Raw genomic sequence first — 12,319 nt, forward strand, 5'->3', positions numbered from 1 at the left:
TACTATTCAGCATGCATGTTTCCTAACACAAGTGCATGTTTTAAAAGTGCCACTGAACTTTAAGTCTGCATTTCAGAATTTAGGACTCAATTCAGGAAAACATTCCCTATACAGGACAGCATTAAAACACGTCAAGTCAGTAGGATTTAAGCATGTGTTTCAGTGCCTTCCTAAATCAGGCCCACACCAAGGGGGTATGAATTCAGAGCTCATCCTTGTATACTCAAAGCTATGTTGTACTGATTCTAGGCCATTGGAATGACTCCCAAAACGACATATGAATCAAAGTGTTTTGTTTTTTAAATAAGTAGGTGTTGTGTATTTCATTGCTGCCTCGTCTTTGACCTTTACCTTGTAAGGTATCTTTGGGCAGCACAAGGCCATAGCAGTACACAGGAGACCCAAGTCTTCTACTTGGCTTCTCACGCCTCAAGTCTGCTAGGACTGGGAATTCTTTACAGTGAGGAAATGGGAGTGCCATGCACTGGTAACCCTTTGGAGATTAAGAGGTGGAATCAATAGGCTCTGAAGGGAGTCCAATGCTTTATGACAGAAGTCATTCCAAACCCTGAATTCCTTTTTGGGGCAGGTAAGAGATTTAGTGAGCAAATCCTATTTCAAACTGGAGCCTCGAAATAAAGCAACTTCGTGGACAAACTTGTTGAACACCAACACTGCTACATACAAAACTAGACCTCACGTTATTTCTGAAAAGTAACAAAAATTCTCATGTTTCACCTTATAGGCCTGCCAAATACTTTTGTATTCTCTTCACATCGCCTCAGTCCTTCTTCATTTATAGAAAGAACCTATACAAAAAAGAGAGGGTTGTTTTAGAAAATGTTCTAAAACTGTTGGGTTTGTGGAACTGGGGAGAAAATGCAATCTTCATAACCTGAGCTTTACAGCAACCTACACTAACCTCAGACCAGTGTACAAGAACATCTAGTGAAGACACGCAACATTGGATTTAGAAGTCGCATTGAGTGCAATAACTTTTAGGAGAGCTATAAGAAGATGATTACAAAACATACAAGCATCCCATTTTAGTGCTTGGATACTATGGTGAAGAATTCTGTACAAAATCTTAGGGTCCACCTTTTCCCTCAGGGGCAAATGAACATCAGAAGGACATTCAGTATGTTGTGGAGTAGGACACTTCTCTTCCATAGACTCATAGAATATCAGGGTTGGAAGGGACCTCAAGAGGTCATCTAGTCCAACCCCCTGCTCAAAGCAGGACCAATTCCCAACTAAATCATCCCAGCCAGGGCTTTGTCAAGCCGGGCCTTAAAAACCTCCAAGGAAGGAGACTCCACCACCTCCCTAGGTAACGCATTCCAGTGCTTCACCACCCTCCTAGTGAAATAGTGTTTCCTAATATCCAACCTGGACCTCCCCCACTGCAACTTGAGACCATTGCTCCTTGTTCTGTCATCTGCCACCACTGAGAACAGCCGAGCTCCATCCTCTTTGGAACCCCCCTTCAGGTAGTTGAAGGCTGCTATCAAATCCCCCCTCATTCCTCTCTTCTGGAGACTAAACAATCCCAGTTCCCTCAGCCTCTCCTCATAAGTCACATGCTCCAGACCCCTAATCATTTGTTGATCAGCGTCAACAAATTCTTTATTTCTATGAAGACACCACTGTTTGTGCAGAATTTTCACCCTCAGATTTTTGGCATAAGACAAAAACTCCCATAGCTCCTTCCTAAACCCCCAACTTCTTCCCTTTGAACCTTTGTTTAATTCCTGACACAGTGGGAAGCAAAGGCTCCCCTCAGAAAAATTAAGATAATTACCAAAAAAGACTGAAAAAACCTATGCCTTAAAGTTAGACAAATAAAGCTAAGTACATGGATACAGCGCCGCCAGAAACAGTGTGTGCAGCCACCAGAAGTGGGGGCTGGCTTGTGATCATGGTAATTACTGCTGCCATTATGCTTCTTTAGAGCTTGCCTGCTCTGTACTATTTGAAAGCTGGGTACATCAGCAGTGAGAATCCCACAGTGATGCCTTCAAAGAAACTGAATTACAGGCAAGTAATTTCCCTTTAAAAATAAATATTGCATCCAAGACTATGGGCTGAGTGTATTTTATAAATAAAAAATAAATAGGATACTCATACGATACCTAGGAATGCATTTCTCTCCCTGTGCACATGTAGAAGCTTAAGTTTCAAGCACTATGCAAACTATACAAGAAGCTGTGATAAGGTCTCAGCCCAGAACGATAGTAACTGTCATACAACTGACTTTCTGCCATCAGTCCACAGTTTGAAAGAATACTAAAATGAACCATTCAGGGAGGTTCGAGCTGTTCAAACTGAGAACAGATTGCTCAAGTGTACAGAAAAATATCTCCTATGTGCTGATCATTCTGGTGTGGCAGGAAACTGAAACATTAGAACAAATTTGTTCTCAGTAAACAAGTCATTTTTTAAGCACTTACATATCGAAGCAAGGCTTCTTCCCCAAGAGCTCGCACTAAGCCTTTGGTATCCATCTGTCCCAGCCTCAACACATACAGAGGGCGCCCATCTGAAGAGCAAGATATGGTAAATTAGTATTTTCTGTTAAAGTTTTAAAACAAAGTCTGTGCCTTTGTCAAAAAGGTGTGTTTTTACAGTGAGATAGCTAACTCAACGTTGCTATCTTGATGTAAAATTCTAGTGAAGACAAGGCAGTGAAGTTTTACTTTAATATAGCCAGTTGAGGTCAACCCCAGGTTGGGAAATATAGTTTTGACCTACTAGCTACACAGAAATAAGAACTACCGGTGAATTGTTTGTACTAGTATTTTACAGTGAAATGGCTAATTTGAATTAGCTATCTCACTACAAAAACCTTTTTTTGACAGTGAAGACAGAGCCTAAGTGATTTTGATTAAGACATTTAATTGTACTTGACAAGCTTTGTGGACAAAATCTGCCTTCAGTGTAGCCAAGGGAAGGATAGATTTTTTGTCCAATATCTTTCCTGATATCACAGATCTCTGGTCAAGTCTGGAGCCTTAAATCATTCTCTCTCAATGACACTACTCTGGGTTTCCCCCAACAAGCCTTTGGAAAGATTACTGCATTATAGCGAACAACAATACTGCAGAATCAACTCTCCGGATCAATGCTTTAATTGCTAAAATAATGGCGGGTATCATTTTGGAGCCTTTTAACAAACAAACAGCTATTCCCCCACATGTTATGTGGAGCTGGCACACAATCTCGTAAGTGCTGGTTAAGACTGATGAGGGTAAGTCTGTTCCAGAGACAAATTTCAAATGGGATCCTTACATTCAAGGACTCGCCTCTTGTTTGTTGAGATTACTAAGATGTCCTCCATGATACATAACAGATTGAACAAGTGCATGGGCTGATTTTTTGAGGACCATAATTGGTGTTTTTGGCCCTTCACAGTATCCTAACGGAGCTGTTTATTAGGAATAACATGTGTTAAGCTTCTTTATGGGATGGATTTTTAACTCTGTCCTAATCTATTGCAGTACACAAGCATAAATTGCCATCTCTGGCACTGCAACACACCATGACAGACAGCCTTGTTCTTAAGTGTTTTGATTCCAAAGCTGTCTGTTTTCCAAGAAAGAAAAGTCACCCTTAAATCAGATCACACCTAAGTTTCAAACATGCTCATTTCCCTGGAATGAACAAGTCAGCGTGTCTCAATAGCATGCACAGAAGCCCATTTTGCCAAAAGGATCTTAATCTCAATGCTCGGTATCATTTCCTTCTAACATTTGAAAAAACGATACCAATCTGCTACAAGAATCAAACGCGAACAATATTTTTTAAAAAAAGAGAGCTAGACACCTGGAGTCACTAAACTGCTGAAGAAAGTCTCCCTTTTAAATAGGTCTATGATTCTTCCCCTCCCAGTGCAAACTGACTCAGACAGCCAATGCAGCATGAAACACTTGGGAAGTATATGTAGTTGGGGGGTGGGAGGGGAGAGAAACAAGCTTTGACTATATTGTCCCTTATGAAAGTTTTGATCTCTTGAATCTCCTGAAGAGAAGCTTTGACCAACTAGTGATCTTCCTGCTTTGTAGTTTTTATTTTTTAATGGAAGCACCTATACATTGGCCTTATGTTAATTCTCTTTTCAAAGGGCAGTTGTTTAAGTTTTTGGCAGTTTGATTTAGCCAACCTAGGTTCATCTAAGCACCAGAAGATACATGTCATCTTTATTTATGCAGGCTTTCCTGCAGGACTCTCTCCTCTTATGGAGAGAGAAACTCTGTTGAGCCATGCCCTTAAAAAGTTAATGTTAAATTCATTCTTCAGTTTAGATATTTATTACTTTGCTTAACAGATTCGGAATCAAGACCAAAAAAGTAAGTTGTAGAACTAAAAACCTAAGCTGTTCAGTCTGCAGATACAGTACTAGTGACTGTCTAAAAAGATTCCACATACTTATGGAATTACACAGTTCAGTGTTAAAATAAAATTGTCACTTAAAGCAGAGATCTTTTTGGAATGTATTATGCAGGTTTCAGAGCACTATACAAGAAGCTGTTAAGTTTTATAAGAGAACTACAAAAAACCCTAACTCATAATTTATTAACCTACCCCACCCATAAGATGCATGAGGGAAGGCTGTATAACTGGGAGTGTTTTGTTCTTAACACTGCAACAACCCTAGTGACTTATACAATGTGGATGTTTAACAATTCTTTGCTTGAGACTCTCTTATCAAAATAAGAACTCAAATGCATTGGAGAGCCACACTGACTGTATGAGTGTTTAACAATTTATGCTCAAGTAAAATGGATAGCTTTCATTTGTTACCATTAATAGATCTATCCTAGAGAGCATGTTTCATAGCTGCTGCTCTCTGACTTGCCCGTGATAAGTGTTGTCTTGATCTGAAGAAGAGCTCTGTGTAAGCTCAAAAGCCTGTCTCTTTCACCACCAGCAGTTGGCCCAATAAAAGATATTATCTCAGCCTCTCTAATATCTTGGAACCAACACAGTTATAACACTGCAACTAAAGAATCCACTCAGCTGAAGTTTGGAACACACTTTGTGTGCGCGAGACAAAGGAGGGGAACTGGTGAGGAGAAATTTAAAAGTAACTTATCCCCAGGCTTTAAAGTGGTAATAGTAACAGATTTCAAACTGAGAAACTCTCTGCAGAGTTTACACGTTGGCAAGAGAGCAAAGGGAATTCAAGGATAAGACCAAGAGTTCAAAACACAAGATTGAAGACCCTCTGTCTCACTCAGGAAAGCTGACTTACTATAATCTACCGACAACCTTCAGATTTATCTGTTTCCTTCCTAGTTATTGGGAGGACCCTAGATGTATGCAAGAGGGAAATAGAAAACAAAGTCCCTCTCTTAAAAATCTAGGAACACATCCCCAATTTCCTTCCTAAAATCTGTACAACCCACAGGGCTGATGGACAGCCATCCACGCACCCACCTCAACTTTGCAGTGGTTAAGCCTACCTTCTCTCCCCTCATGGCCACTATTAATGGTAGCCAGCTAGTACTAGCAGCCTCCTGTACTATTTCATATTAGCAGGAAGGGCTAAAGGGAGTAATGCTGGGTAGCAGGTAAAGACAAATCAGAGCACAGAAGGCTTGCAGTCAGATTACTCCCTTTCCAAGATGAACAATTGGATGGAAACCCTCCCTCCAGTTACAGGTAGAGTGAGGGAGAGGGATTCCACAGCTTTTCAACAAGACCAGTGCATAGCAGGGGCAAGTTGGGTGGTGTCTTTCAGCAGCTGGGCCTGAATCCTTAAGTTCTGTGGATGTGACTATAACCCATTACACAGAATAAATAAGAAGCGGTTTTCCTCTCTATGAACCTGCTCAATTTTGTGTTTGTAACATCACAATTCCTATCGCTGAAATGGTGATGCCAAATATTGGCTACACCATAAGCAAGTGTCTCGGACAGCAGAAATAAGATGATTAAAAAGGTATGCTTATTTACATATATTTTTTAATCCCCAACCACAGGAAAGTAATTAATACTCAGCATTTTTATAGCCCCTTTTATGCAACTAACTCTGAGTGCTATAAAATATTATTAACTCCTCTCACAACAGCTCTGCTGAGCAGATTTACCAATTTTACAAATGTCTCAGAAAAGCTAAGTGATTTGATCAAAATTACAGTCAGAGCTAGGAACAGGACCCAGGAGTCCTGTCAGTTTGCCTGCTCTCACTTGCAAACCACTCTAACTTAACTGCACTTAAGTACAACGTAGTATGAAAGTACTACTCACACTCTCACACCACACATTTGGCAGGCGTTTAACAGTTATTTAATTCTGATTACAAAGTGCCCATCAGTATCTAGTAATATAAAATGTACCTTTGTCATGGTGATGCCAACCTCCTGCATAGTAATCTTGAAGTACTTGTGGAGGGTTCCAGGTATCCAGAATATAGTCCACCTGGTGCTGTTTACGCCATGTTAGTGACTGGCAAAGAATCTCTCTGGCTTTGTCAATATTGAAGTCCCGGGCACGCAAGAATCGTAAAATATGTTCATCCTTTGGGATCTATTGGAAAATAATGACTGATTAAAGTTTGAAACTTTGACATCTAAGTCAGCCAATTTATATAAACTTGAATGCAAATACACAGATTGGATTGCACTACTAATTAAAGGAAGACAATTACAAACTGATCAGACCACTTTAAAAAAAAAAAAAAACCTTAAACAAGGACAGCAAAAAAGAGTAAGGAGAGAAAAGTGCCCCTTTGGTTAGCTCCACGGTTACAGAACTTGAATCTCCCACGAGGTAGATAAGTACACTGTTGCAGTGTCACTGGGCCTTCTTAGTCTTTGAACTGATCCCATGACTTACTTATTTCTTGTTCCAAACTCTAAGTAGCAAAAAACTTCTGTTCAAGCATTTACTCTAGGATCCTCCCAAACACTATGAAATAATGGGCAACCTGCTTTTAAGGTTATAAAAAACCAAGATGATCACGCTTCCTTAATTCACCCCACGCAAATATCTGTGAGCTTTTAACATGTGAAAATTGGGACATTCTATATGTGGAACACAATGCTATTGTATAATTTATGGTTAGATCCCTCTTGGTTATAAAACCCTTCTGCAACAGAGTATGTTTCCACAGGAAATACTGAAGAGACTGGTTAAATTGTGTTTCATAACTTTTAAAATCTTATAGAATTTCAAGACTGCTCATGCTTTCCCCACCACATCTAAAAATAATTGGATTCAACAATCAGTCAGGGAAGTAGATCTGAGGATTAGACAGTCACTCCACAATAACTACAGACATAAGAAATGGGGTCATTTTAACACAAGGCAGACTTGTGAAACTGCTTGGCTGTCAGTCCCCTGGGCTGGATTATTCACATTCTGCTTAATTCAGTCAAGTCCATCTTGTGTATTGTGCACTTCTCTGAAACACAGAAAGCTAAAACTGGTGACTAGTTTCTTACTTTGCCCTTATGAGTTTCCTGGAGCCACTGTCGAAGTCGGATGAGACAGCTTTCCTGCAATGGTGTCAAGTCACCCAGATACCGCTTGATATAGTCTGCATCGAGTTTGTCTGAAATGGGATTTACACACTATTACAGCAGTTACTAATTGCTAGGTCAATTAACAACCGATCTTATGTGCAAGTACTTGAAGTGGAAGAACACGTGTTCTTATTTCCAGTCAACGCTGCTCGTATTTGTCAGCCTTAACTACATTCAATTGAATTAAAATGACAATGTCTGAACTGTTGGGTCTAAGGAAAAAAAGAAACAAACACCTTAGCTAATATTTTACAAGTGAGTTGCTTTTCCCCTACCAGTTTAAATCCATTTGCAATGGAATGGGGTTGATTTTTGGTGAGCTCTCTACTTCCTTCCCTGGGAATCTAAACTATTGCTCTCCATTAATCCTTAGTGTGATTTTTTTTTTTATGCTGGCCTTTACTGGATCACAGGATCAGCTACCAGCACACTTATCCAGGACCCGGATAGATGAAACAGGCCATACAAGACATGCCAAATGTACCATCAGGTGTTCCTGCTGTGGGCTCTGATGGGCTGCTGGAGGTGTTGAGCACTTCCTTATTGTTCAGTCCCTCCTTTGTGGCAGTATCTGGTATGTTGATAGCAGGAGAAACTGGTCGTGCTATGCGAGATGTGCTGTTCTCCAGTTTATACATAACAGGAGGAGTCCAACGAGGAACAAATGTTATCCCATCTTCCTCCATCTGCTTCAGGTAATACTCTATTATTTCCTTCCCCTTTGAAACAAAAACATGTTTTAGCCAATACAATTTCCACTTAGATACAAACAGGACCTGTTTGGAAATGCAACAAAAGGCAGTCAAGTATCCCAAGAGACCCCACAGATCCCTTTCTACGCACACTTCACAACACCCTGCTCTAAAAGCCATGTAATTTAGGTTTCAACCAGCCTGTTAAGTAGCAGCAGCTACATTTCAAGATTTAAATCTAACTAGAGCCAGGCATCTACATCATGACTGTGTGTTCACCTTTTTAATATTGCTGGTGTACTGTTTCATGGCAATCTTTTCCACTGTGCTTTCAAAGCCAAAGAAAGACTTGATGTCCAGGCTTGCTGACTGTTCAAAACAGGTCCAATCTTCATTGTCAGGGTGAACCTATTGGTGGAGGACAGCAGAGACCACATGCTTTGGTTTCTCTTTGCATACTGTACATTTTCTCATACAAGTATTTGGATAGTCAAAATTCCATATTTTTTTAAGCGTGTTTTGTCCTGTAAATGGAATTTGAAACCTCTGGTCCCTTTGCAAAATGCAGATTGAAAAAGGTAAAGCTTAGTCAACAAGAAAAGAAGGAACCTTCAAATTGTCTCTACAAAAGCTATCATGGCACATTTTCCCTTTTAACAATAACTAGGAGGAAAAACACTGCTCTCTAAGTCAGAGGCACAGGATATGCACAACCACGAGATTTGCAATGCTTCCCTCTTGGATTATTTACTACCAACAATACTGCAACAGATTAGCGATATTTACTACCTAGGTCAGAGGTTCTCAAACTGGGGGTTGGAACCCCTCAGGGGGTCATGAGTTTATTACATGGGGGGAGGGTCGTGTGCTGTCAGCCTCCACCCCAAACCCTGCTTTGCATCCAGCATTTATAATGGTGTTTAAAAACACTTTTTAAAATATATTTATTTATAAGGGGTGGGGGGGGTCGCATTCAGAGGTTTGCTATTTGAAAGGGGTCACCAGTACAAAAGTTTGAGAACCACTGACCTAGCTAGTGGCAATCTCTTCTGGATGGAGAAGAAAAAAAAAAAAAAGTGTTTGTACTACAGAAAGGAGTATGACCTCTATTCTGGTTACCAGCCTGAATGAGCCAGATTTTACAGACTGTACAGTATGCCTTCCCCCATAGGCCTTTCAAACTTCAAGTACATTCCTGAGTTTCTCCTCTTCTTCTATCATAAGCAGCTGAGTGCGCTGGTAACTGTTTCTAGTCTACACTGCCACCCAAGAGAAAAGCAGTAATCTGGCGCCTCCACATCTGAAAGAGAAGTGTGTATGGATTCTCCAGCTTTGGTTCTCAACTCAATGGCATAAAAAAAAAAAAAAAAAAAAAAAAAGTCAGAACAAGTCTGATTTGAGAGAATTATGTCATTGGCCCTTTTAGTTTTTTTCTCCCATGACATACTGGAATTTGTTGTGACCATTATTTATCTATTTGGTAATATCCCATGTTTGAAACCTATTAAGGTCATTTAGTCTAACCCTGGCTAGAGCAGGATTATTCCAGCACTTAATCCAGTTTAGTGCTTAATGTTTCAAATAATGGGGCTTTCAACTCTTCCTTTGGAAGCTATTCCACAGTCTAATAGGTTTCATAATGAGTTGGTTTATATGGAACTGTCACATGGCAAGTGCAGACAGAAAAATACTTTAAAAATTTTAAAAGTTGCAGTGAGACCTAGGGGCAGATGCAGTACTTGAAACTACTTCTAACTAATATTTTGAAGTTAACTAGATTTCAAAGTTTCCAGCGTCCCTTTAAACATATTCTGCAACCAGAAAGCACTCATTTACAGAAAGTGCTGCATTGTAAACGAGTGGCCGTATTTGCTAGTTTGGATTTGACCTCCAAGGTCCATTCCACGCTTTATTCATACATTACAATTGTTTGTGCTTTATTTCATTTGTGTCTCATATCAGAGTAGGAGTATTTACAACCTATAAAGGAATTGTGGGAATGGCAACAGCTAGCTCTCTGACTTCACTTCTTAAACAAATCTATCATTATGCTACAAGCGCTTTGCACCAAAAAGCACGTCAGCATCTCATAAACAGAAACAGATATGATAGCAAAATCTAGATTAAAATTACAATCTTGAACACAAATTGTAGCGCACTTGACAATAATACAATTGTAGCACTGGCTAGCACTATGCAGAAAGTGACCAAGTGATGTGCAAGCTTCCCTTCAACAGTTCTGCGAGGGCATCATCAATCATGACATGCCACAACCCTGCTATTACAGACTTTGACTTCGCAAGGCGGAGTCTGTCAAATGTCCGTCTTTAGTAATGTGGGAATATGTCCAATGGACAGAAAACAAATTTGCATCAGGGTTTTCACATGTCTTGATTACTTTTAACACTAACAGCAACACACATGGCACAATAATAATTCTGATTTTTAGGAGGAGCCAAAAATAATCCAGCTTCTGGTTATGAGTGCTGAATGTCAATGACAACCAAACCCAATCTGTACAACTGTTAGATTCTCTCTGTTACTCACTGTGTAACAGCAGTGCTCATTAATGATGACTCTGTTAGAAAAGGTTTCATTGTAGGCCTCTATGTGCAAAGTCCGATCTTGTCTGTTCAAGGAGTTCTTCTGGACAAAGTAAACATAATCTACTCCTGCAATCTGAGAAAGATTACCACAGATTTTGTTAAAGATTTCCATTTTTGTGGGTTGGTATCAAGAAAATTAGGATAAAAGCCATTTTAAAATAGTTTAGTTACCTTTTTCAATAACCGTGGTGCATCTATATCCAGTTTACAACGCCTTTCTATCACATGGATAGCTCCATCCTCACTCTTGAATTCATTCACAGTGTCACTAGCTACAAACATTGGGATTAGAGGACATGTAGGAAATCTTCTTTCATACGCCTACAAAGATGTATAGAGGAGGAAGAAAACAAAAGCTTAATCAAGAGTAATTCTATGGACTATACAGATTCTGTCCTTCTTGTGGGCTTTTTCCTTTCTGACACAGTCGTATTTACAAATGCCAGCAAGCTATCGTCTTGATCTTATCCATTTGGTAGAAACAGCAGGGGCCTTGCATCTCCACTTTTCTGAAATTACTACTAAGAAACAGATGGTTTTCAAGACAGCAAGTTTCATAGCAAACCAAGTATTAGAGGATTTCATGTGTTGTCCTGTTTGAGATACGTGGTAAATTTTGACCTAATCCAGGAGTTAATTTAAACAGTGCACAAGAAACACTTTTTCCCCCCCTCTTCCCCCCCCCCACACTTTTTGAGGGAAGTGGATGGCAATGTGCATTGATCATCCTCCCTTTAACAACAACAGGAGCATAAAATCTTAAAGAGACCCTTTTATCACAAGTATACCTGAACACACATGATGTGCTGAACAATTAAAAAACCCACTGTGTAATTATCAGCATTTCACTGAGCTGTCTGGAGGGTTTCCAATGCATTACCCAGAGATGAAATAAAAAGGTCTCAAAACCCATTCCTTACACTAACATCTTTCCCTGAGTGCAAAGACTGTCATATCTCTAATAATTTCAGTGTACCATTTATCAGTTTGTAATTATGTTTAAGAACACAGACATTATTGAAAATATTACCCTAAATCACTTAGGTGCTTTTGGAAATTTTATCCATAATACCTTCCATAATAGCATATAACTATTTACATACCAACAATCCTGATTTAACTCAGAGATTATGGTCATGTACGTCTGCTAATCTTGTAAATTTGGGTTGGACAGGAGCTTAATTTTACAAGATAAATAATATGCCCTACAGATTAAGAAGGGTGCCCTTTAAACAAGGAAACACTTGCATAGATATTTTCAATTTACATGTTGTTGTTGATATGAAGCTTCTTGGATCACACTCCCTATGCAATATTTAATTATTTGTAAAATTATATTTATAGATAGGGATGTGGGAAGGAGGAAGGAAAACTATTTTCAGACTGTTGACTTTCATTTCCTGTTTGCTTTTGGAGTCAAAGCTTAGCTGTCTTCAGAACTCTTTCCAAGACCCACCTATTTACCAATGCCCTCTTGCTCTAAAACCAGACACGA

General features: G+C 39.5%; 1 protein-coding gene across 4 annotated transcripts in view; it reads right to left on the minus strand.

Moving 5' to 3' along the window:
- Window positions 1-12,319, minus strand: part of SEC14L1 (SEC14 like lipid binding 1) — a 111,483-nt gene that overhangs the window by 11,390 nt on the left and 87,774 nt on the right. For all 4 annotated transcript variants that reach the window (XM_034790530.1, XM_034790529.1, XM_034790531.1 and 1 more), the window contains 8 exons: window positions 10,996-11,145; window positions 10,766-10,897; window positions 8,498-8,626; window positions 8,011-8,245; window positions 7,446-7,555; window positions 6,339-6,528; window positions 2,451-2,539; window positions 739-809 (listed from right to left, as the gene is read on the minus strand). In XM_034790530.1, coding sequence (XP_034646421.1) covers window positions 739-809; window positions 2,451-2,539; window positions 6,339-6,528; window positions 7,446-7,555; window positions 8,011-8,245; window positions 8,498-8,626; window positions 10,766-10,897; window positions 10,996-11,145 — 1,106 coding nt within the window. The remainder of the gene's footprint in view (window positions 1-738; window positions 810-2,450; window positions 2,540-6,338; window positions 6,529-7,445; window positions 7,556-8,010; window positions 8,246-8,497; window positions 8,627-10,765; window positions 10,898-10,995; window positions 11,146-12,319) is intronic.

This window comes from Trachemys scripta, chromosome 14 (assembly GCF_013100865.1).
Source record: "Trachemys scripta elegans isolate TJP31775 chromosome 14, CAS_Tse_1.0, whole genome shotgun sequence".
Taxonomy (NCBI): domain Eukaryota; kingdom Metazoa; phylum Chordata; order Testudines; family Emydidae; genus Trachemys; species Trachemys scripta.